This window comes from Colius striatus, chromosome 16, assembly GCF_028858725.1.
Source record: "Colius striatus isolate bColStr4 chromosome 16, bColStr4.1.hap1, whole genome shotgun sequence".
Lineage (NCBI taxonomy): Eukaryota > Metazoa > Chordata > Aves > Coliiformes > Coliidae > Colius > Colius striatus.
The window spans coordinates 13791201-13814272 of record NC_084774.1 but is presented as its reverse complement, the minus strand read 5'-3'; the positions used below and the strand labels follow the sequence as shown (position 1 = coordinate 13814272).

Here is a 23072-nt window from a genome sequence, read left to right as displayed (position 1 = left end):
CATACTTGGGACTGATCATCTCCATCACCTGTCTAAAGGTCCACAGGCTCTGTCTGCCATGTAACCTACTCTTACCTCTCCTTGGGAGAAGCCATCTTGAGAATGTGGCAGGGTGCTGCCCCAGCTTAGGCCCACGTGGAAGCAAAGAAACTTTGGAGACAGCATAATTGCAGTTCAGTATCTTTCAGCCCTCAGCATTCCTTGGCAGGTGACTTGGCAGTCAGTGGCTGGCACAAGGCTCTGGGGAAAGTCTCCCCTAAAAGACCACTTGAATTGGCCTTGTTTGTCACCTATTGAGACAGATGTCAAACTTCACTGAAGAGGGAGGTCTGGGATCAATACTTCTCATTTCCTGAACACAGAGGCTGTCATTCCACCACAGCTGCCCCATGAGACTGAATCCCAGGAAAAACAAGTGCAATAAAGGAAAAGTAGCGAAGATTATTGCAGTTGACGTTAGGAAGTTCTGCCTTCAAGCATGCTGTAGCCCAGCTGCTCTAATCGCCAAGTAGAATATTGCAGGACAGGAGACGAACCCTTGTGTCTGTGTTTAAGCCTTGGTGCAGCCAGGAGTTGTGTTTACACAGCATTCGCTCCCAGGAATGGCTGGTGAGGCATCAGGATTTGGCAAAACCCCTTTATAACAAAGTTGAGATGGCTTTGGAAGGCACAAGAAACACTGGCTGTGAAATCCTGAATTGGTACGATTGGAGCAGTCTCATTTCTGTCCAGCGCTGTTCAGCCCGTTGGTGTAGCAGTGTTGTTGTGTTCATTTCTGAAAGAGGAAATAGAGGAACATGCAAGAAAGCAGCAGGGTGACACTTCTGACTGCGGTTAATTGCGACAAGTTGGTGACGGAGAGATCAAGGAAAATTCCACTTGCAGACAGACTTTTTGTCTCACTTTCAGAGCAAATGGGATTTTTCTGTTTTGCATTCTCTTCTTTTGAATCTTTTCTGTTGTCACAGAATTTATCTTTCATGAGAATCTTTTCTACAGTTTTCTAAATGCTTTTTGGGGCAGAGCTGTCAGATGTGCTGTCTGGAGACGGAGTTCCTAACAAACAGTGACTCTGCAAAGCTCGAGACTCTGCATCCTGCCAGAATTGTCTGTTGCTCAAAGGGACACTGAGGGGGAATGGCAACAATGGATCAAACCACAAGAATCAACAGAACTGCGAAGGTATGTCTGGGGGGTTGAGTACAGAATACAAAAAGGGGTCCTAGAGCAGGGTTTGATGTTTGAGTTCAGCACGATGCATGGTGATGTTGGCAATGTTTGGTGTTTGCATCTCTAGGGGGATAGGAGGCTCTTCACTATGCTCATGTACCTAATGTCTCCTTTGTGGTGACAAAACCATTAACTGGAAGAAACGTCCAGCGCAGGGCTACAAAGATGATCAGGGGACTGGAGCATCTTCCATGTGAAGAAAGGCTGCGGGAACTGGGGCTGTTGAGTCTGGAGGAGACTGAGGGGGGATCTCATTAATATTTACAAGTATCTAAAGGGTGGGTGTCAGGAGGTTGGGACATCCCGTTTTTTCAATGGTATCTAGCAACAGGACAAAGGGTGATGGGATTAAGCTGGAACACAAAAAGTTCCATTTAAACATAGGGAAAAACTATTTCATTGTGAGGGTGAGGGAGCCCTGGCACAAGCTGCTCAAGGAGGGTGTGGAGTCTCCTCGGAGGTTTTCTACACCCACCTGGACATGTTCCTATGTGACCTGATCTAGGTGACCCTGCTTCTGCAGGGAGGTTTGACCAGGTGATCTCTAAAGGTCCCTTCCAACTCCTACCATTCTATGATTCTATGAAATGTCTTCTTGGAGAGGACTCTGAATAAAGCAGGATTCCTGCAAATAAAGCAAATACTTGTGAATAAACATTTATGAAATCATAAACACAGAATTCTTCCTGTCTTACTGCTATCCTGCAGGAACACCAGAGACAGGGTTATGTTGTCAGAGACTTACAGTGACAGTCCAGGTGAGCTGTTGCATGACAGATAATTTCCCTACGTTACACAAAGAACAGAAGAACTTTTGAAGTATTATATTTGTTCCTTTTGAAAGACTGGCACTAATTTATAAGGTTTTTCCATTTATTTGTGTATTCACATTGCACCTACTATAATTGTTGATACAGACCTAGACAAACTACCCTGCTGCAGCTGTAAGGGTTAGAGAATACTGAAATCCTGATTCCAAGTCAGTGCCTTGATTGTCTTGTCTGCAAGTCCAATAAGCAGCGTGATGGAATTATCATTTTCATCCTGAATTATGATCTCAGTGTTTACTGTGAATAAACTGCCTCCTGGATATTTGATATGAAATAGGGGCGGGGGGAAGCTTACTACTAGCTGGATGAGTCATTGGTTTTTGCACTCAGAATTTTCCATGGAGTCATATAAAGATAAGAGGCCCATTTTTCATGTTAAGTCATCAGAAGTTGATGTAGGATATTTTTTCCATTTCCACACAGAGAAGAGTTTTTTATTTCTGGGTATGATATTTTTGTTTTTCTTAAATGGATTGCCAATGATTAAATACAGGTAGCAGTAGCAATGTGATTTCCTGTTCTGCTGTGAGACCTTAGACATGGCACATCAAATTCAGCTAACAACTGAAAAAGTCCATTTTATTTCACCTATATAATCTATGAGCTGTTTATACTACCCTGGCGGTACTGTTTATTATAATATTTGAATGTTATCATGTAAAAATAACAAGGATGTGTTTTTTGTACTACCTGGACTTCAGGAAGCACCATGTGCCAACCACCAGTAGCTCTACTGTCACAGGTAGCGCTTTGCAATTATCACCATGTCACAGCTATTCCACCTTCACGAGGAAAACTGTTCCTGAAAATGAATTCAGGTTATGATGGCAGCCAGGGAAATGATGTTACTTCTTCCTTGTTGCTTTTACACCTACAACACAGCCTGCACAGGAAACGTTGCACCTCTTGTTGCAATTGAAAACACAGTTATCATGACGGGCTGCACTTGGGAAATCGTTCTCGTACTGTTTGACAACATTTGCTGGGCTGTTGCCAAAGGGAAAGTAGGAGTGGTTTTTTAAACACACATTAAGTTGATCTGAAGTTTGTTTCTCCTTCCAAAATGCCTAGTTCACAAATTTCCATCTTGTCCACAAACAAGAGTGTGGAGAACAACGAGAGATTTGTTTCTGGGAGCTCCACTGGACCTGGAGATGGGGCAGCTACAGCCTCGTGGCTCGAGGGTGCTGCTGACACCCCCTGTCTTCCTCTCAAACACCTGGGAGCACATACATGGTTCAAAAAAAGGTTTGCCAAAGCTAATATATTGAACAAGGAGTTATTTAAATAGTCAAGGTGAAATAATGGAGAGAAGGGTGAAGTCTCTATTTTTCTGGGCTTCAGACAATAAGAACATCAAACGAGATGCAGTGTGGTGGAAGTTGACTCAATGCCCAGCTTTCCTGGGGAAATCTTTGACATAAAACTTTAGTTCTGTCATGGGCAAAACAGTCTTGACCCAGGGATTTTTCACCTCATGTAATTTATTGCCAGCTAATACAAACTTCTAATCACCAATTCAGGTGACTGAGAAAGAATAAACCATAAGCAATTAAGCGAGAACTTCAGTAAACACCTTTCCTCCCATTCCTGGTCCCATCTTGCCTTATTTTTGTGCTAGGTACACTCAGTCTGCCCAAGTTCCTTCAAGAAGGTGATTGATGGTGGCACAGGAGGTCAGGGGAAAAGCTCTCTGAGTGCTGCTGCTGTTCTGTGATTGTTGCCCCTTTTCCTCCACTCCTCTGTGCCTCTGTCCCTGCCCCTGCACCCATGGCCACAGTCACCTGGGGGTCTCTGCCCTAGCCTGGGTCACTCAGGGCCTGTGGATGGTGTCCTGCCTTGGCAGGGCAGGGATCCTCTCTGGGATTCACTCAGGCAACTTTTAATTGTAGTTGAAAGTAGCTTTGTGGTCACAAGTTGTGGCTTTGTTAGTTGAAGTGCAACTGCTGGTAGTACCTGAAAAATTGCAGGGTAGTAAGCGAATGGCTGTTCTCTGCATGAAGGAAGTTGTAGCGAGGCTGGAGTTGGTCTGTTCTCCCTAGTAACAAACAATAGAATAGAGGAAACGGCCTCAAGTTGTGCCGGGGAGGTTCAGGCTGGATCTGAGGAGGAATTTCTTTCCTGAAAGGGTTGTCAGGCATTGGAGCAGGCTGCCCAGGGAGATGCTGGAGTCACAGTCCCTGGAGGGGTTTCAGAGACAGGGGAATGTTGCACTGAGGGAAATGGTCTAGTGGGTGCTAGGGCTGGGACAAAGGCTGGACTCAGTCATCTTAAAGGTCTCTTCCAGCTGAAATGATTCTATGATTCTAGGGGGAGTGTTCAAACTAGTAAAGCTGCTGATTGTAGTAGTAAAAAAGAAAAGAAGAAAAAAACCAAAAGCAACCCCCTGAAAGCATTCAAACGAGCTGCTTTGTGCCAGGGATTCCTTCTCATTTGCAAGACTGTATTAGCTCCTTGTCTGCTCCTCGTCCCAGCCCAGAGGTGTAAATTTTGTTGAGAAGGCATTTTCAATTCAGCATTTTATATCCAAGATGCATCACTTTTCCAGCTACTTGATTGTCTAATTTCATCTTGAAGCTATGTGGAAAGAGGAAGGAAAAGACTTTTGCCAGAGAAAAGGCAGCGTGTCTAAAAAGGCAAAAACTGGGCAAGTTTGCAAACCCCAAGATATTCACAAGTACAAAGCTGCAAAACCCATGCATTTGCCAAGCATAACCTGGGCAGAGCTGTTGCTGAGCAAATGGCAACTGTACATGATGTTTAATAACTATTGTTTAATAATGTTAGAGATTTTGTTAATTAATCAAAACCCTTCCGCTGCAGTTAACAATTAGCTTTCCTCCCTAGGGTTTCTGCTGCTGAAGAGGGAGACTGTTTTGCAGGGATTTCTAGAGCTACAAAGGAGATCAGTTTTCTAGAAATCTCAACATGCAAATGTCAAAGACCCTTAAACCACTTTGAAGGACAAAAAAACAGGAAAACATCAAAATTGTAAAATGCTGCTGCTAAAGGTGCAAAAATGCTTCAAAATGCAACTCTCCCTTTGCTGGGTCAGCCCTGCTGCCCTGCCTTCTCCTGTTAGGATGCAGTTGCAAAGCAGAACAGGCATTTCCCAGGGGTCCCTGTGGGAGGGATGTCCTTCTGTCCTGCACCTGGCCCTCATTAGCAGCAGCAGCTGCAGCCAGTTGCACTCTGCAGATTATTTTGCTACACAATTAGCTCCCTCTGGTCCCAGTAGCTGCTCTTTTCTGGGACTCCAAGGAAGGTGGTGGGAGGTAGAGGGAGGCTGGTTATCTGCTCATCAGGCTTCTAGCCCCTCCTGGGCTGGGTGGGATCTCATCCTCCTCTTCTGGTGATGGAGTAACAAGGAAATAGGAGACAACAAAATGAAGGTCAATGTAAGTACTCAATTGTTTTATTTCTGTTGCAGTTCTTTAATGGCTTTACTTATTTCCTTTGTTGTGGGACTGCAGGGAGTTGAAATCTGTGTCTGTCAGGGTCCCTTTTCAGAGCAGCTGTTGATCTTATTCACATGTTACCAACAGAGCACATGGTCTTAATGTTTGAAATACAAGTTAGGCTGGAAAAAAGTGCTTGATCAAGGGCAGCATTATGGTTAGGAAGAATATGGCTATTAAGCTGCCCACAAGTGACCCTGGCTGGCCATTGCACACCCCCTGCTTTCTGTAATGTCTTGGAAATTATGAGCTTAAATGATTAATCCTTGAGCTATATGTTACCTCAAAAAAGATGACAGGTTTGGCACTGGTTACTAGAAAATGAGTAAGGGGAACTTGAGTCACTCAGATGAAGCAATGTCAAGTAGTTTCAACACGAGCTGTGTGAGCCAGGGAAAGTCTGTGTGCTCCAGGATCCCTACTGACCGCATCCTACAGTGCTTGTGGCAGAGAGAGCAGCTCCAGAGAGGAAAGGAGTAACACAGAGTTCATTTTCAGGAAACATTACCTTGTTCTGGGAGAAGTGGAGAGTGATTGAATCAAACCCATTGTATAGTCTGATGTGAATGTGTTTGCCCAGACTTACAGCACAAGAAGCCACTTCACTTGTGTGTGAGGCAGGATTGCTGTGGCTGTGGAACTCCCCGAATCTTTCAAGGAGATTCAGCTTCAAGGAGATTCAAGATGTTACAGCTGATCACTGGCAGCCATGGCTTGGGGCAGGGGCTGGAGGTCACTGTGGGTCCTGCCTTAATGCCAGGGGAAGGGGCAATGTCCAGCTGCTGCAGGGAGTGGTGATGCTCACTGCTGATCAGGGCAGGTGAAAAAAAAACCCATTTCTTTTCTCAGGGGAAAAACTACATTTCAGATAAATGCAACTTTATCCAAAGTGTGGTCGTAAAAAAGAATTAGTGTTTTGGAGCAGATAATAACAAAGAGGGAGGTGGAGGAAGTGGCAGCATTTAGGAGTTGTGGTGTTGCTGCTGATTGATGATGAATCAGAGAACAGCCACAGCTGAGCCTCTGCCCCTTCAGTCGCTGTCGCTTCTGCCACATCCAGGCGATCGGCAGGAACTCTGCCACAGGTCCTGTGGGAGGCAGAGACAGCGTCCTGTCTGCTCCTGCACCCAGGAGGAACAACAGACAGCAGCCCTTGCAAATGTGGAATTTGCAATTTGCTGCTGACAATCTGTCCTAGGGATTTTTTTGCCGCTTCTTTGGAGAGGCAGAGGAGGGACGGCAAGGACTCTGCTCTAATGAGGAAAAAGCATCTATTGCTCAGGGATGCAAAAGGAGAACACTCAGAACTTTCTGTATCTTTAAACCTACCTTTGGAAATAAATGTTGTAGTAAAATACAAATGAGATACTAAAAAGTCTATGAAAGAAAAAGGAAAGTTAATTTGGTGCAGCTAGGAAATAATCACTGGGAACCAAACCCCAGGAATACATCCATACTCGGTTCTGAATGTTAGGAAATGGCAATTTATTGTGCCTTCAACTTGGGCGTGAGACAACATATAGGCAAATGCTATGAATGGGAATGAAATCCTATCACACTGAAAACAGTGAAGTGTTTGTGTTGGTTTTAACACAGCTGGAATTTTATTAACTATGTGGAAAAAAGAGTTTGGGGAAAATTAACAGAACCAGCTTGTCATTCCCACCTCTGCAGCATTGGCTAATGTGAAGCTGCACAATTTCTGTCTGCTTCTGCCTGAATTAAGCAGATTGTTTGTTACCAAAACCTGATTTGACTATTCAGAATTGAAAAGCTACTGATTAGCACCCAGTTCCACCTTCCAAAAATCATTTAACCACTGAAGAGGCAATAAAAGCAAGCCCTGACCTTCATTCGTTGTTGAACCTTGTACAAAAAGATCTGAAACTTCTGTATGACCAGAACAATTATTTTCCAAAATATGCAAACAAACAACAAAAATATAACAGAAAGACATTTTGGAAGTCAGAGAAAACACTGCACATCAAGGGGGATGTGGAAGCCCCATGGCTAGAGGGAAGGCACAATGTGTGTAGATGAAAGATCTGAGAATTTAAGGGAAATTCTTCTTTCTTCAGTGGATGTTGACCATGTGAACTCTGTCTACAATTAACCAAATTGGGCAAAACTTAAATTAGCTCAATTTAAAAGGGTCTTCTCTGGGAAGGGTGCAATGTTTATTTCTTCAGCTTTGTTAGGAGAGGAAGAGATTAACTGGAAGTGGTTCTGTAAACATGTCAGAGGGTGTCACTGATGCATGAATATAACTGTTTAGCAAACACAACCCGCTGCCTTTAGTTGCATCTTTCCCTTGAATATTTTAAGTCCTTTTCCTGCAGTAAAAGTGCTTACAGGTTCTTTGATGTGCAAAAAGCAGCTGAAAAGCATTTATCTTCATCCACAAAAGAAACTCTTGTGGTTAAAGAACTCTCTCTTCCTTTTTTTAGATTATTTTAACAGAATTTGTTAAGAAGCAAATTTAAGACTTTAAAGAAAACCCCTTGAGATCCTGTGAAGTCCCACAGTACCTGTGTTACGTGGGAAATAGTACACAGCACTTAACTGGAGTGTCCAAATATGAACTGAATGAGAAAAGGAGGTACAGATAATTATTTTGGCAGACTTGCAGGGAAGATGCTTAAATTGTCATTTGATAATCGTGAGGGATCTTTCTAGCAGCACTTGCATATATTTTATGAGGGTGGGGTTTTTTCTGTTGACTGTCCTGTATGCTGAAGATAGAGACAGGGATGGGAAAGGGATCAGGAAACATCGGTAATAGTAGGGTTTTTGCCTTAGCACAGATAATTATCATGTACATGGAGCACAGATGTCAGTCTGTGTGATCTCTCCCACTTTGAGATTATGCAATTTTATAGGATTGTACAATTATCAGCTTTACTGACTCTTAATTAAAATTCTCCCTTTCCTCATTAATAAACATGAGTTAACAGCTTTCATTTTGAAGACTCCCAAGGGCTGTTAGGTTTTGTAGCTGGAGCATTGCTGGATGAGGACACCAGATTTGTGGGGAAGAGTTATCTTAACATCTGATCTACAGCCCCATAAAAGTAAACACGCTTCCAGCTATGCAAGAACTTTTCTTCACACTTAAGTTAACTGGACCTGTGTTACCAGAGGTCTTGTACTGCAAATCCATTCAGTATGGTTGGCTCGATATGTGAGTACATTACTTTGCCCTAATGAGGTCATGGACTCTGTATGGAGGAGAACAATGTCTCAGGAAGAGGTTGCAGAGGATGCAAACGCTTTTTAGAGGCCTGTGCTCTGTCATTGAGTTAGAATCTGCTTAGTGAGAGACAAGTAACAGCACTGTCTGCAGAGGTGCTTTCTCATGGGGCAGTGAACTGCCTTTTAAGATGTTCTTTGTCTCAGGAGACTTTTTCCCAGGATTGCTGATGGGCTGACAGGGAAGAAGCAACAAACGTCAAAGGAGGAAAAACGCTTTGATCTCAGCTGTGTTGCTTTAGTACTTGGTACATGTTGGTTATTGTAAAGATCACGCAAAATGACAGAGCTGTGCAGAGCTGGCCCTGGGTGGCATTTTGTGGATGATGGTGTTAGACAGCCAGCTTCCGCTCCTCTGGTAAGAAAGAAAAAATGCAGATCTCAGTGGCCCCAAAGCACAGCTTCCTCCCAGCCAAGCATCCTGTAAGGTCTCTGTGATCCTGGGAATGCAGAACTTGTTTATAGTTCATGGCAGGTTGGAGATGCTGCTCCTTACATGATAGAAAGGGGCTGTAGAGTGATCCTTCACATGTGTCCGAGAGAGCTGAGAGTGCAGCGAGAGCCTCATTTCTGACAAACCCACAATAGATGAGCCAGAGCCTGTAGCACAAATAACCTCCCTCCATATAACTGGAGATGGGCTTGTTGGAACTGAGCTGGCTGTACTGTCAATCTCTGATGTCAGGCAAGGCCTGTGAGCTTGTTAGTTTGTTTTGCCAGTATTAGGCTGATCTTCAACATCTGTTTCAGCATCCTGGGCTAATACATGTTAAATCCACAGCTGAGGCTCCTAAAAACTAATGGAGCTTATAGGGAGAGCATTGCACGTGTTCCTTTGGTGATAACACTGCATAAAAACAATGCTTCTGTTTCTTCCACACCAGCTCTGGTGCAGTCAGGTCCTGAGATGGTGAGTGAGCAGCCAGAGCATTTGGAAAGGAAACAAGAAACTAGTCCTGTAAATAGAGGAGCATAGGAGAATACAGAGCAAAATATACTTACTTCAGTGGTGTGCTGCTGCTTGTGTTGGTTTCTCAGTATATTACATTATGCCAGGCTGTGGCCACTGCGAATACACAGAGGAGCCTGTTCAGGGCAGAGGTTGGTGAGGTTTCTTGTTTTGAATTGGTGATTTAAGTTTTCTTTAAAACCATATTGTGAACGACATTTTCCTTTTGCTTGTGTTGGTACAACTAGGAAGGACAGTCTCGCTGTCTAAAGCCCTGGACAGCTCAGTTCCTGAGGTCAGGCTTCCTGGCTCTGCCCTGTTTCCTGCATTTGCACTCCAGCTGCCTGCTTGCAAAAGGGGGGAGTTTGTCTCTCTGCCCATCCTCTTCAGGTCTGAAGAAGAGGATCTGGCTTTCAATGTGTACAGCATCCAAGATCAGATGCTAAGCCAGATCTAGAAGAGTTGCTGATGAATAATAGAAGTTGGCTGTCTTCGTTTATTTTTCTTTACAATTGCTACAAAGTGTGAACCCCAAGCCCAGTCCAGGCTGTGCTGTGGTGGGATTCCTTGGGAGCTGACTTTAACACAGGTGGTTCAGAGCATTTGGCATTGTCCAAATAGAAAGTAGCCTCCCATGTTCAAGGCAAGGCGACAGTTTTAACCAGGCTAGGACATAAGGTAAATGACACTGTTGTCCATTTCTGGCAGCTGCTGATGGACAAGCCCATGTATCATAATAAGGCCATTGTTCGTGGCCACCCTGATGAAGAAGTGCATGCTGCTAACAACAGGCCACTTTCATCAGCTGAGCTGACAAATTGGTTTTTCTTCTGCTGCAACTTCAAGCCAGCTGTTGTTTTACAGCAAATGCGCTGGACAAAAATACAAGGCATCATGTTTCCTATTTGGGTACTATCTCTCTGGACATTACTTGCACTTTCTGATAAGAAACTAATGCTAAAACACAGCCAGTGTCCCACTGACTGGGAAGCAGTCAGTCTCATTTTAAAGCTGAAAGCAAATGGCAGCTTGGACTAAAAACCACTACATCCACAATGGGCTCTGCCCTTTGCACAAAGGCCTCAGGTGAATAAACACCACCTGCTACCTTTACTTTTCATTCCTTTAACTGTCATCTTGTAATGAGTCAGAAAATAACCAAAATAAATATGCTAAAAATAAAAAGGGGTGATCTGCACGTTCACGATTGCCAGGAATGTATGAGCTTCGACTGGCACAGGTAGGATTGCCCTGTGAAGAGGCTGGGAAATGTGAATATTGGCTGCCTTACAGATTTTCTGTGATCTTGCAAAGTTGCTTGCTCCATTCTTCCTTGGCTTCCTGTCTAAAAAAAAATTACAATGATGAAGCTGCAAGATAGACTGGAGATGGAAGTATTCAGACACAGGTGATTTCTGTGTGAGGGATAGAAACACACTGCTTCAGGTGTGCTTACCTGCAGGTTAGCTTGCAAACACACTGACCTGCCCTGAGGACTGAGCAGCCAGCAGGGATATTTATTTGCTGGCACTATGTGCAGAATTAGACTTTTCCCTGAGCTGGTGTATGACATAAATCACTAGCCTGAGATGCTCTGAATTGACAGCATCCAGCTCACTGCACTGGAGCGGATGTGGACACAGCTGGCTGGAGTCTGGGTCTACACAAGAACTGCAGCCTACTGCTGAAGTTTCTGCCACTGGTATTACCACTAGGCATTTGTTAACCCCCTTAGCATTGACTTATTAACTGAGAGGTCTGTCTTCCCAGGGCTCTGGGAAATGGAAGAGGTTAAAGGAAAATAAGCACGATTCGATTAGGCTTTGGGTTGAGTTGGGTTTTTTCGGGTAAGAAATAATTAGGCTTTTTCACATGCAATTGAAGTTCTCAGATAAACTGGGTGGCAGACAGGAAAGCATGAGTTTTATTTTTGGATGGCTGCTGCATTTTCTCTGCAGCTTCTGATAAAAAATTCCCATAATGCCAATGAGAAAATCACCTATTTTTTATATAGGGAAGTTCATAAGTAATAAGTCTGAGTAATGAATGTTAGCATTGCTCTTGAAGAGCCTTGGGGGAAAAGGTGGTGAAGAAATATATTGCAGCATGATTATTATCTCTTCAACTCTGCAACCAACGCTCTGAGAAATGCTGTTTCATGTGAAAACAGGTGGCCTTGAACTAAATTGAAATGACAATGGAGATAAACACCAAACCAGGCATTAAGCTTTTTGCTGGTGTAACAGTGTGGCACCGATATCTTTTGTCTCCCCAGAACCCCCTGGCAAAGGCTCTGTATGACAACAAGGCAGAGTGCTCTGATGAGCTGGCCTTCCGCAAAGGAGACATCCTGACGGTTCTGGAGCTGCGTGTGGCCGGCAGCGAGGGCTGGTGGAAGTGTTCCCTCCATGGCAGGCAGGGCCTGGCCCCTGCCAACCGCCTCCAGCTCCTCGCCACCGCTCAGCCTGTCCCGCTGCCTCCTGCCGCCCGCGGGCCCTCTGCTGAGTCGCCTGAGGCCCAACACAACATCTACCAGGTTCCCTCCGTCCCCAAGCCCCCCACAGTGTCCTCTATCTATGAGAAGATGGAGGGGTGGGTTAAATCTCCAGCTAGAGTCGGTACGCTGCCTGCTCAAGGAATATATCAAGTGCCAGCCTTGGCTGCACAGCTGCTCAGTGAAAGGACCCAAAGCTCAACACACCAGGTAAGAACACCAGCTTCTCCCACTGTTGTCTCCAGTGACAGGACAAGGGGTAATGGACGAAAGCTGGAACACAAAAAGTTCCACTTAAACATAAGGAAAAAGCTAGTGTGCTTTGAGGCTGAGGGATCCCTGGCACAGGCTGCCCAGGGAAGGTGTGGAATCTCCTCTGGAGGTCTTCAAAACCCACCTGGACGTGTTCCTGTGTGATCTGATGTAGGTGGACCTGCTTTAGCAGGGGATTGGACTGGATGATCTCCAGAGGTCTCTTCCCAACCCCCACCATTCTGTGATCTGTAATAGAAGAAGCTATAAAAGTAACAAATGTTGTTATTAAAATGATCTCTGGGAGCATGAAGATAATGAAGGCTTTTGGCCCCAGCAGTCAAATAAATGGTGTTTAGGAAACCCCCATCAATCCTCCTACTGTTTATAGCATTATGAGAGAAATGCTGCTCTGGGCAACAGATGAGAGTCACTGTATTCTGTAGTCTCTCTCTTTGACAGTTTAAGGCAGCTGTAAAATAGGGTAGGAAGTAAAGAACATACCATTTGTTTAGGAGAATCTAGAAATGGTTTACAAACCTACTCCAAAGTTAAAATAACAAGACATGGAAGTTTCTCCTCTGATGGTCTCTCTGTTCCATGGGTGAAAATCATGTTATAAATGTTAATTGAAAAGGAAAGAAATTCAACCCCGAATAGCCTTTTAGGCTGATTTAATGATCATTTGGTTTTGAGAATGTTGGCCCCCTTGCTTGCCACTGTGCCAAAAGACAAGTTATGAAAACAGAGGCACTGGTTCCTTCTGTGTAGCAAATAGGGGCTGGAAAACAGAGAAACTCAGTGCATCAGTGGTGCCTGAAACCTAATTTTCAGCACTGCAGCTGCGCATTTGGCCTTTGTATATAGTTACCATTCCTGCAAGCCCAAAATGAGTAATAGCTACAAAAGACCCTTTTGCACTTGCTGTGATCTGATTTCTCCACATTCCTAACCCTAAGGAAGGCATTTGCAAATTGAATGTGAGATGGATACAAATTTTCCATGTTGTGACAGCAAATCAGACTGAAATGTCATCTGTTATTCTTTATCCGAATGAATGGCCCAACAGAAGAGCTTCATGTTATATACTTAAGCCTCATTTACCTTAATAGAGAAAGACAAAAATAACCATGTCCTAGCCTGCTTTTATTATTTAGAAGTTCAGGTTTGCCTGAGCAGCCTCTTGCACCACGTCACAGCTGTCATTGCACCAGCTGTATTGGTCACAAGCCATAGGCAGATGCCTGGGGAGGCTCGAGGGCAAACAGCCTGTGTGAGCACAGGACGAACCGCAGTGCTCCACACTGCCCCACATAGATGCTGTGGGACAACTGGCAAAGTTCCTGGCGTGCTCAGCTGTCTTCTGACCAGCTGAGAAAAGCCCCTGGAAGTCTTTGAGGGAGCTGATTGAAAGCAATAAACCAAAACAAAACCCCTCAAAGCCCATGTGCTTTTGCCTTGTTGGAAAGCGTCGTCACTTCTGCCTGATGCACGGAGCATCTTCTTGCTTCGCTGTGTCTGAAAGTACTTTAAAGAACAGTAAGATGTTCTGTTCAGCAAAGTTTCCTTTTTGCTGTACAATGAATAAGATTTGTCCACCTTGGCTAAGAATGGCTTTCTTGATACCACTTGTCTTTCACTGTTTACTCTGGAAAGTCTTTTTTGCAAGCAAGATGGTTCGTGTTGCAGAGCACTAAGGGGGTTTGTGTTCACTCCTCATTTCCTTCCTTCAGATGAGAGCTAAGAGCTTTCACAAAGACAAAGCAAGCAGTTGTAAAGCTGGAGTCTTATTCCTCTGCTGCATTTCCCCTAAGTTTAGTCACTGCAACACTCCCATGATGGAGAACACTACCTCCAGTTTTAAATCATTGTAACACAGTGACGTGTCTGTGGGTCCGTAGTTTACGTTACTCCATTTGTAAACCAACTGCAGTGAGACAGACAAAACCCATGCTAAATAAACAAAACTCAATGGATTTGAGGCTTGTTTTTTACAAAGTCCTTTCCCAGCGTTCATACTTTGGCATCCAAACTAATCATCCCATAGATCTGGTCATAGCCCTTAAAATGAGATGGTTTGGAGAATTAGTCTGTAAAATAATGTCATTTCCATATTGGTCTTCTCTGCTTATGGAGCCCAACAGGACATCAAGGTAAGTTTACTCCTACCAAATGAGTCTGTTTTTCATAACCACAGAATAACATATCCCTGCTGGTACCTTTCTGCTGCTCTTACTGCTACTAAATGTGACTTGACTGAATGGCTCTGTGAGCCTGGAGAAGTAGTACTTCCCCTGCTTTCTTTTTTTAGTGCTTCTCCTTTTGTGTAGTCTAAAGATTTAAGTGATAACTGAAGCTAGATTTTCTCCAAACTTTTTCCCTCTCTTGGTTAGGAAGGCAGGTTATGTTTGATTTATATGTGCCAGTCTTTATCTGAAATAAAGCAGAAATGCAAGCAAAGGAGAATTAGGGGGGGAAAAAAATACCACTCCAGCTTGTATGGTTAGTTCTGGTCTATCACCAACAGCAAAAAGCTGAAAGGTTTTTAATCACCTAATAGTAATTACTCAAACAGTGCCCTATTCAACTAATTGAGCTTTCAAAGATCTCCTGAGCTTACAGCTGCTCACTGCAGCTTTCTGATTATTGGTTTCTCTCCCCCTCCAAGCACCTGCTCACCCTCCCAAGAGCATGTCGGGCCTCAGTCCCAAACATCAGGAGTGATGTGTACGACATCCCATCCACGCAGCGCCAGGAGGCCTTGCTCACCCAGGTGAGTCCTGCCACAGCCCCGCTCCTGCAGCTGGCACCCTGGAGGGCCTCAGGAGAGATTTTTAGGTAAATCCTAGCATTGCCTTGTTTGCTATTTTGAAATTCTGGCAGAAAATCAACTATTTTTAGCTACATTCAAAACCTAAAGCAGTTACCTTTTGAATTAGACATTTAGAGAAACGTGTCTTAAATCTGACGCGTTCCCAACCAACGGTTTCAGTTTTACTGAGTTCCAGGGCATGGATGGATTTTCAGTGTTGGAGTTCCAGCCACTCTGCCTTGGTTTATCCATCAGCAAATGTGCTTTGACTCGTGTCATTTACTAGTGATGGTTTTGAGATGTTTATAGAAGAGTCACTAATGCATACACAAGAACTGTTACCCACATCACCCATCTCCTGGGCAACAAAATATGGGCATTAGGTCACGTAAACATGGTGCACTCAGGGTCAGGGCAACTTACTCATAGCATCTGCTGCTGGAGCATCCTGCTGCATGAACTTGCTCTTGATACCACACTTCCTAGGCAGAGTGAATTGGCACCACATTTTCTCTGCAAGTCACTGTAGCCTGTGCAGGTCACCAGGATGAGACTGGAGCACATCCATGGAGCCTCCCCACGCACCTCACACTCCTGACAGCACCTGGCAGAGCAGGGTTGAGCCCGATCTAATCCATTTGTTATCAAGATAGTTGCAAACTTCCTTGTGTTACCCACTTGGTGTGAGTGGGATGATCCCTGCAGCTCTCTGGCAGGGTTGAATTTGACCCACACTGCCCAAACCTGGAGCTATGCAGTATGTGACACAAAAGCCTGTATCCCTCAGAGACTTTAGTAGGCTCTAAACAGGATTCAAGTCAATCTGTTTCTTTTCCCTTGGGCCAGGGCAGTGCCACTCCACCCACAGTACGAAAGGGCTCTGTGCTGGTCAGATCCACCGAGTGTTTCCAGGAGGAGCAGAAGCAGTTTTACAACATCCCTTCTGGCCCAGAAAAGGCAGGAGCTGTCCAGAAAGACTCACCAGCAGGCAATGTAAGTAAGACTCGTTGGAGACTATCTCTCATTACTATGATGTTGGGTACATCTGCTGAAACTCCCTAAAGGTGATCTTAGAGGCAAGCCCAGCCCATTTGCAATGCAGGACTTTGTTCTTCATATTAAAGAGACAAATGACTGCCTGTGTCCTGGACAGTCAGGGGACCTGCCAGAACTGGGACCACCACTGCATTTGCATTTACTTTTTAGGCTATAGGTAACAAGATCTCTTGCCTTAACTTCTCTTTATGAGAGTTTGAAAAATGAATCCAATACCCTACATTCTTGAATGTATGTTTGTGTAATACTTAGGCAGGTAGAAGCTAACTGTCCCCATTCCATGCAGCACTTTTCTGGGGAAGTGGAGCACACTGGGCTTGGAGAGAGGTCAGGCTTCCCATCTCTTCCCCACAGTTTGACATGAACCATCCTTGAAGAAAGGGTTAATCTGAAATTTCACAACAAAGGAAATACCTCAGTGGAAACTCTTTATTAGTTCAGTGTCAGATACTTCAGGTTTCTTAAGCAGTTTTAGGATCCAAGAAAATTTTGAGGGGCTCCTTAGCACACATGCCCCAGGGCTGAGGTGCGGGGTTTCAGGGCAGCCAGCGCAGCACAGGAAATCTGAGACTTCCTGGGTCTGTGGGTTTAAAGAGAAGTGCTATAAGTTCACAGCTGCCCTGTGGCTGAGGAAGCCAGTCCTGCTCAGCCAGTGACAGTAGGACTGATGCTACCCAGAACCGAGATGCTGGCGTGTCAGCAACTGCTCACTGAAGCTGGCATTCCTGACATCTTTGTGGCTGTCAGCAATTGTACCAGCCAGCTGCAATAGCCTGGGAACAGATTCCTCTTCAAAGACATGGTTTATCATTGCTTTCAAAATCAAATTTTCTTAGAATTCTTTGTTCATAGACAATTTGGAAAATTCTGGCTTGCTCTGAAACACCCTTGTCTGGGCCCCCCTTCTCATGTCCAGTTTAATTACATCGCAGTACTTTCAGTTGTTTCTTGTTGCTGCACTCTCCTGTAGTTCCTTGTGCTCCCTCATGCTTGTGCTTCATGCTTGTAAGGCACCCAGGCTTGACCTCACCTGAAGTGCCTATTCCTGTCAGTCTGGATTTTCTTACACTCCTGCACTCACACTTTCCAGCTTAGACTTCAGCTGTACACACACACATTTTTAAGGCATTGGGTGAGACCTATATCCATCTCAGCAAGCCTATATCAAGCAAAAATTTAAACTCATTGCAGTTGAGAATAGTCAGAGTCTGGTTTTTTATCAGGATGTGCATGGGAATGGGGGTGGGAATAGTGAAAAATCAAGTGTTTTCTTATGCAGAGGCTAATAAAGTATTACTTCATTAATTCTGCAAAACTGAGGGTTTAAGTAATTGCATTAAGTAATGGCATTTCAGCTCTTGTAGCCATTCCAGAAAACTATGAGTTTCCCACCCCAGAGGAGCCAGGGAAGAGCCTGCAGATATCCCAGTCTGGGGGACAGTGCTGTGGGATTTAGTCACCTGGACACACAATACTCTAACCTTCACAAGTATGGTTTGTGCATTTTAGAAAGAAAATTTAAATGATGGGCCAGTCTTTCTGTGGCATCAGTAATGTAAACACATGCTCTAAGAATTCAGTTTTCTTTCTCATTTCTTGTTTAAAAACACAGTTCCTAAATCCTTTGTGCTCTGTTGCAGTTATATGATGTCCCTCCCAAAAGAGAAATTGTTATTTCAGACAGTGAACCTCAGAGAAAGTGCTGGGGTCATTACAGTACCTTGCCAAATCCTCGGAAGTCAGAATGGATTTATGATATCCCGGTATCACCTGAAAAAAAAGGATTAAACCAAAACGCTTCTGTCCATTCCTCGGAGAACCAGGTGCTGTATGATATACCACCAGCCAGGTACAAGGCACTAACCACAAATGCTGAAGCCAAAGTTGTAGATCCACAATTATATGATATTCCACCGACACAACGGAAACTGACGTTTCCAGATATCCATCTTTATGCTGTTCCATCCTCACGAGACCTGCTCCTTTTGCCACAAAACGGTAGCTGTGATGTACCACCAAGTCTCCTGGCTCCAAAGGCTGAGAATCAGATCTCTGAAGAAAATGTTTATGATATTCCAAAAGGTTTGCCCACTGCAGTGCAGTTCAAGAAAGAGAGGGAAAAAAGCAGTGATAGTTCTGGAGACCAAGCATACAACGCTCCTCCACAGCTCTCAAGAGATGCCAGATTAGAACAAGACAGATTATCTGTTTCTAGTGTGGACAGCAGAAGCAGCACTCTTTCTACATCCTCCAGCTCTTCTGCTGAGTCCTCTTCTACATCATCAGCAGAAGAGCCTGCCAAAGAAGTTAAATTGGACCTGGATGTAGCCATAGAGACACTGACTAGATTGCAGCACGGTGTATCCAGCTCAGTTGCAAGTCTAATGATCTTTGTGAGCAGTAAATGGAGATTACAGGAACATCTAGAGAAGAGTATTGAAGAAATTCACAGAGCAGTCGATCATGTAAAAGTATCACTGGGAGAATTCTTGACCTTTGCTCAGGTTGTAAAGGTAAACGGCTCTTACCTCACTGACCACAACCTTCAGACCCGGATCAAAAAACAGCTAGAAATTCTTATGAACTCATTTGAGATTTTAACAGAAACAAGAAAAGCTCTAAACAACTGCAACTGGTCACTAGAGGCTTTGGTCCTCAGGAAACCTCAGAACAACCCAGATGATCTCGATCGCTTTGTGATGGTAGCCCGCACAATTCCAGATGATATCAAGAGGTTTGTATCCATCGTCATTGCCAATGGAAAGCTTCTCTTCAGAAAGAGTGAGAAGGAGCAAGAAATGAAGCAATCAAAAGTCAACCCAGAATACAAAATGGCAAAACAAATCACAGGGCCGAGAAAAATAGAAGTAGATTCATTTCAAAGAAATACTCCTGACAAACCCAGCCAAAGTCAGGTCTCTTCTGAAAAACCAAAAGAAAATGCCCTGGAGGACTGTGATTATGTCCAGTTACAGGTTAGTGCCACTAGAGTTTATGGTCTATATTTTTGATCATTTGCAGATATCAAGCTGTCAGCACTGTTTTATCTTCACACTAGTGCCAAATTCCCTTTGCACTACTTCCTATTTTCCAGACTCCATGTGAATTCGGGGTTGTGTTAGTGCTAGATGGCACATGTAGAATGATCAGTAATTCTAAGTAATAAAGTGGCATTTGAGAATTTACCCAGGCAGGCAGGCAGACAGCCAGCACTAGAAAAATGCCCATTTAAATTCATTTGAGAGACAGCTCTTTCCTGAGAGTTAGCAAATTTCTTGCTTCTCTTTTGAGTTCTTCCCAGTACATTTTGTTTGTTTCTCTGACATGCCTATACATGGAATGTTAACTTTCTAACTTGAGGTGTATGGGAGAGCGTGCTTCCATCGAAAATTGTGGTTTAACAAATTAAACTCTTACTGTGAATTATCAGTTTTCTTTGTTAGAATAACCCTGGAGGTTTGTATAGAATCATTCTCATTAGAATTACTGAAATCCCAACTAAGAACATAACTCTCTTGGTTTCACAGAGAAATACAGGCTTGGAATTTTGGAAATGCTGTTTTATTGATATTGGTTTCAGTCTTAGATCTTGCAAGATCAGACACTAAATTTTTAGTAGGAGAAAACCTACAGTTGCTTCTAACAAATGTACTGTCGTTGGCTGTAACATGAAGGCTGCATAGCAAGGAGCAGATTCCTCCTGAAATAACAGAAAACCACATTTCTATTTAAATATTTTATGTAAACCATTTAAACTTTGCTTTCATTTTTTTTCTAACAGGCCCAGAAAATCATTTCAGATAAAGAAGTGGCAAAGAGGAATACAAATTCAAAACCAAAGGTATTTCTGATTTTGAAAACTATTACTTATAAGGTCTCTGATTTCTGTGCTTGCTAAAATTCAAACATTTCGACACACACATACAGATCTGCTTTCTCATAGTTCATTTTCCCAGAACTGGTTCTTAGACTTACTGCTGAAAACCCATGGAAAACATCTATTTTCTTTAAATGTAACAAACTCCTCTATCTTACAGTCAGACTGTTTATTTGCTTGCCTTTGTGTATCATTTGGGATAAGGCTGTGAAAGTTAGTGTTTCAAAAGATCTTATCATGCATCGGTGTAAGGGCTGACTCTTGTTATTACACACTTTTAATAATTCATAGCCCTCATGAAGTCACCACCATCAAAGATCGAGTCTGAATGTTTTGTGCTGTCTGAAAGCATGAAGTCCAGACTGTACCAAGGATTGATGTTTAGCTACAGCACTTTGTGTGCTATGCATTATTAAAATTGTGTTCAGTTAAATTTGTTTAGGGGGAAAAGGCAATTGAGAGAAAACACCGCTTTGAAGTCTAGTACTTTATTGGAAGAGAAATGATTTCCTAAGACTCCTGGGTGTTTGGAGACTATTAACTAACAAAACTCCCTGTAAGCGAAAAAACATATGAAGACTATAAGGTGAAGCAAATAAAGAAGCAGTGAGTGTGCCACAAAGCTGAGTTGTTTTGTTGGGTGTTTTTTTACCTTTTCCCAGGTTTTGCCATCTGCAAAGAAGCCTGCAGTTCAAAGCACGCAGGAGTCTGCAAAGAAAATGGCTCTCACAGAACACTGTAAACTGTGTTTCAGTGCACTACACAAGGCAATCACCGTATTTACTAATAGTCTGAGCAACAACCAGCCACCTGAAGTCTTCATATCCCACAGCAAATTGATCATTATGGTGGGACAAAAATTAGTGGATTCTCTCTGCCAGGGAACTCAGGAAAGACAAGCTCACAATGATGTTCTCCACAGCAGCAGCCAGTTTTGCAGCCTCTTGAAGAAACTTGCTCTCGCCACCAAAAATGCTGCAATGCAATATCCAAATGCAGATGCAGTGAGGGAACTTCAGGATCAAACTGAGGAGCTGTCTAAGTACACCCAGCAGTTTCGAGCAATGATGGAATGAAAAACACTTTGCTGTTTTTACAAAGTCTCCATTGGTGTTGCTCCTGTGGCATCTGGCAGCCAAGGAAGACAAAAGCAGCTCAACTTTAAGTCACTTCTAAGAACTTCTGCCAGGCAGTTCCCTGGGTGCTCGTGCACTTCTGGCAGGTGAAGATCCATACAACAGCAGAAGAGGACTTGTAGAATTAAAACTGTAATTTCTTCTCCATTGCTCAGATCCTGCCTGGATATATCATCTTAGTGACTGGGAAAGAATGTTTGCTGTGAATTAGAGAAAAAATGTTTTATAATCTGGCCGATTTCTTATTTTTTAATTTATATGTAGGCCAGATACATTTTTCTCTCTTCTTTTTTCTATTTGAGTCTGCAAAGTCTTTTCTAATTTTGCAGCACAGTGTTCTGTAGCTTATCAAATCCCATTATCCATTGTTTCCTGAGGACTTTACTCATGATTTGTAATTACAGTGGTGGGGTTTTTTTAAAGAGCTGAAAAGCTAATTTTTGTTTTTAACATACAAATGTGATGACTGTATCACGAGACAAACTGTGGCAAGTATTACACATAGCCCAGATGGTATCCTACCTGGTATCTGAATACAGAGGAAAACTGACTCAGGTGTCAGGGAGCACATCTCAGTCATCCTCTGTCACAGCCTGCAGCTGTTCACAGTGTTGCTCCAACTGAAACAATATTTTAGTCACTAAATGTACTTTGGATCTAATAGGCTTTGGACAAGCTATTTCCATAAACCAGAAAGGTGACGTTATTTCTTGTTGGGCACCCAGGGCGCCAGCGTGGGTGAGGCTGCCCAAGGGTTCTCAGACCAGCCATTACTGTGTTAATCTGTGTAGGTCATTACTTTCATCCTCAGATTTGCTGGAGAAGGCTCTGTAACCACGCAGGTAGATTGTTTGCACACCTGTGTTATTTGTCTTCTTTCCTAATTAATTTATTTTAAAGTTTTTAGCTGAAATGTCAAAGTCTGTCTTTTCTTGCCAATACCTGTGTCTTTGCCCTGAAAATGGACAATTAAGTTTTGTGAGTAGTTACAGATAATTTGCACTGCACCAGTGCACATGCAGAAAAAAAACCCAGCTCCTTCATCTTCCTCTTATGTTTATGTGGCAGTCACAGTGGTTTACATCGCTATTTAAATGTCAACATTTGTAAATATTACAGCTTGCACAGTTAAATGCAGTAACTGCATTTCACATTGGCTTTGTATGTTTTGTATTAAACTCGCTCCTGGAAGCACTCGAGCGTTTAGAGCCTGCCTCAGCTACGTGGGTCAGGGTGGGATGCAGGCGGGGAGGGTGAGAATCACAGAATCTTAAGGGTCGGAGAGGACCTCGAAGATCATCCAGTCCAAACCCCCAGCCAGAGCAGGACCATCTAGAGTAAGTCACAGAGGAACTGGTCCAGGTGAGTGTGAATGTTTAAAGAGGAGACTAAGGAGACTCCACAACCCATTTGGGCAGCCCCTTCCACTGCTCCCTCATTCTCACTGAAGAAGTTTTTCCTTGTGTGTCTTTGGAACCTCTTGTGTTCCAGCTTGCACCCATTGCCCATTGTTCTATCACTGGCCGTCACTGAGAACAGCCTGGCTCCATCCTCCTGCCACCCACCCTTTATGTATTTGTAAACATTAATGAGGTCATCCCTGGGGCTCCTCTTCTCCAAGCAGAAGAGCCCCAGCTCCCTCAGCCTTTCATCAGAAGGGAGATGCTCCACTCCATCATCTTTGTGGCCCTGCACTGAACTCTGTCCAGCAGCTCCCTGTCCTTCTGCA

The 23072-nt window shown here is 43.7% G+C and overlaps 1 protein-coding gene across 3 annotated transcripts; it reads left to right on the top strand.

The window, feature by feature from the left end:
• The first annotated feature begins 775 nt into the window (after positions 1 to 775).
• CASS4 (Cas scaffold protein family member 4) lies at positions 776 to 22526 on the top strand. 3 transcript variants are annotated; one of them, XM_062009371.1, is made up of 7 exons: positions 776 to 1182; positions 11992 to 12420; positions 15131 to 15235; positions 16121 to 16267; positions 17971 to 19305; positions 20112 to 20171; positions 20870 to 22526. In XM_062009371.1, exons 1-7 carry the CDS (start codon positions 1138 to 1140, stop codon positions 21281 to 21283), a joined length of 2535 nt encoding a protein of 844 aa, XP_061865355.1. In that variant the 5' UTR covers positions 776 to 1137; the 3' UTR covers positions 21284 to 22526. The 3 variants fall into 3 exon arrangements, with proteins under 3 accessions (XP_061865355.1, XP_061865356.1, XP_061865354.1); XM_062009372.1 differs by lacking the exon at positions 776 to 1182 and adding an exon at positions 5398 to 5458; XM_062009370.1 differs by lacking the exon at positions 776 to 1182 and having other exon boundaries at positions 11908 to 12420.
• The last annotated feature ends 546 nt before the right edge of the window (positions 22527 to 23072 follow it).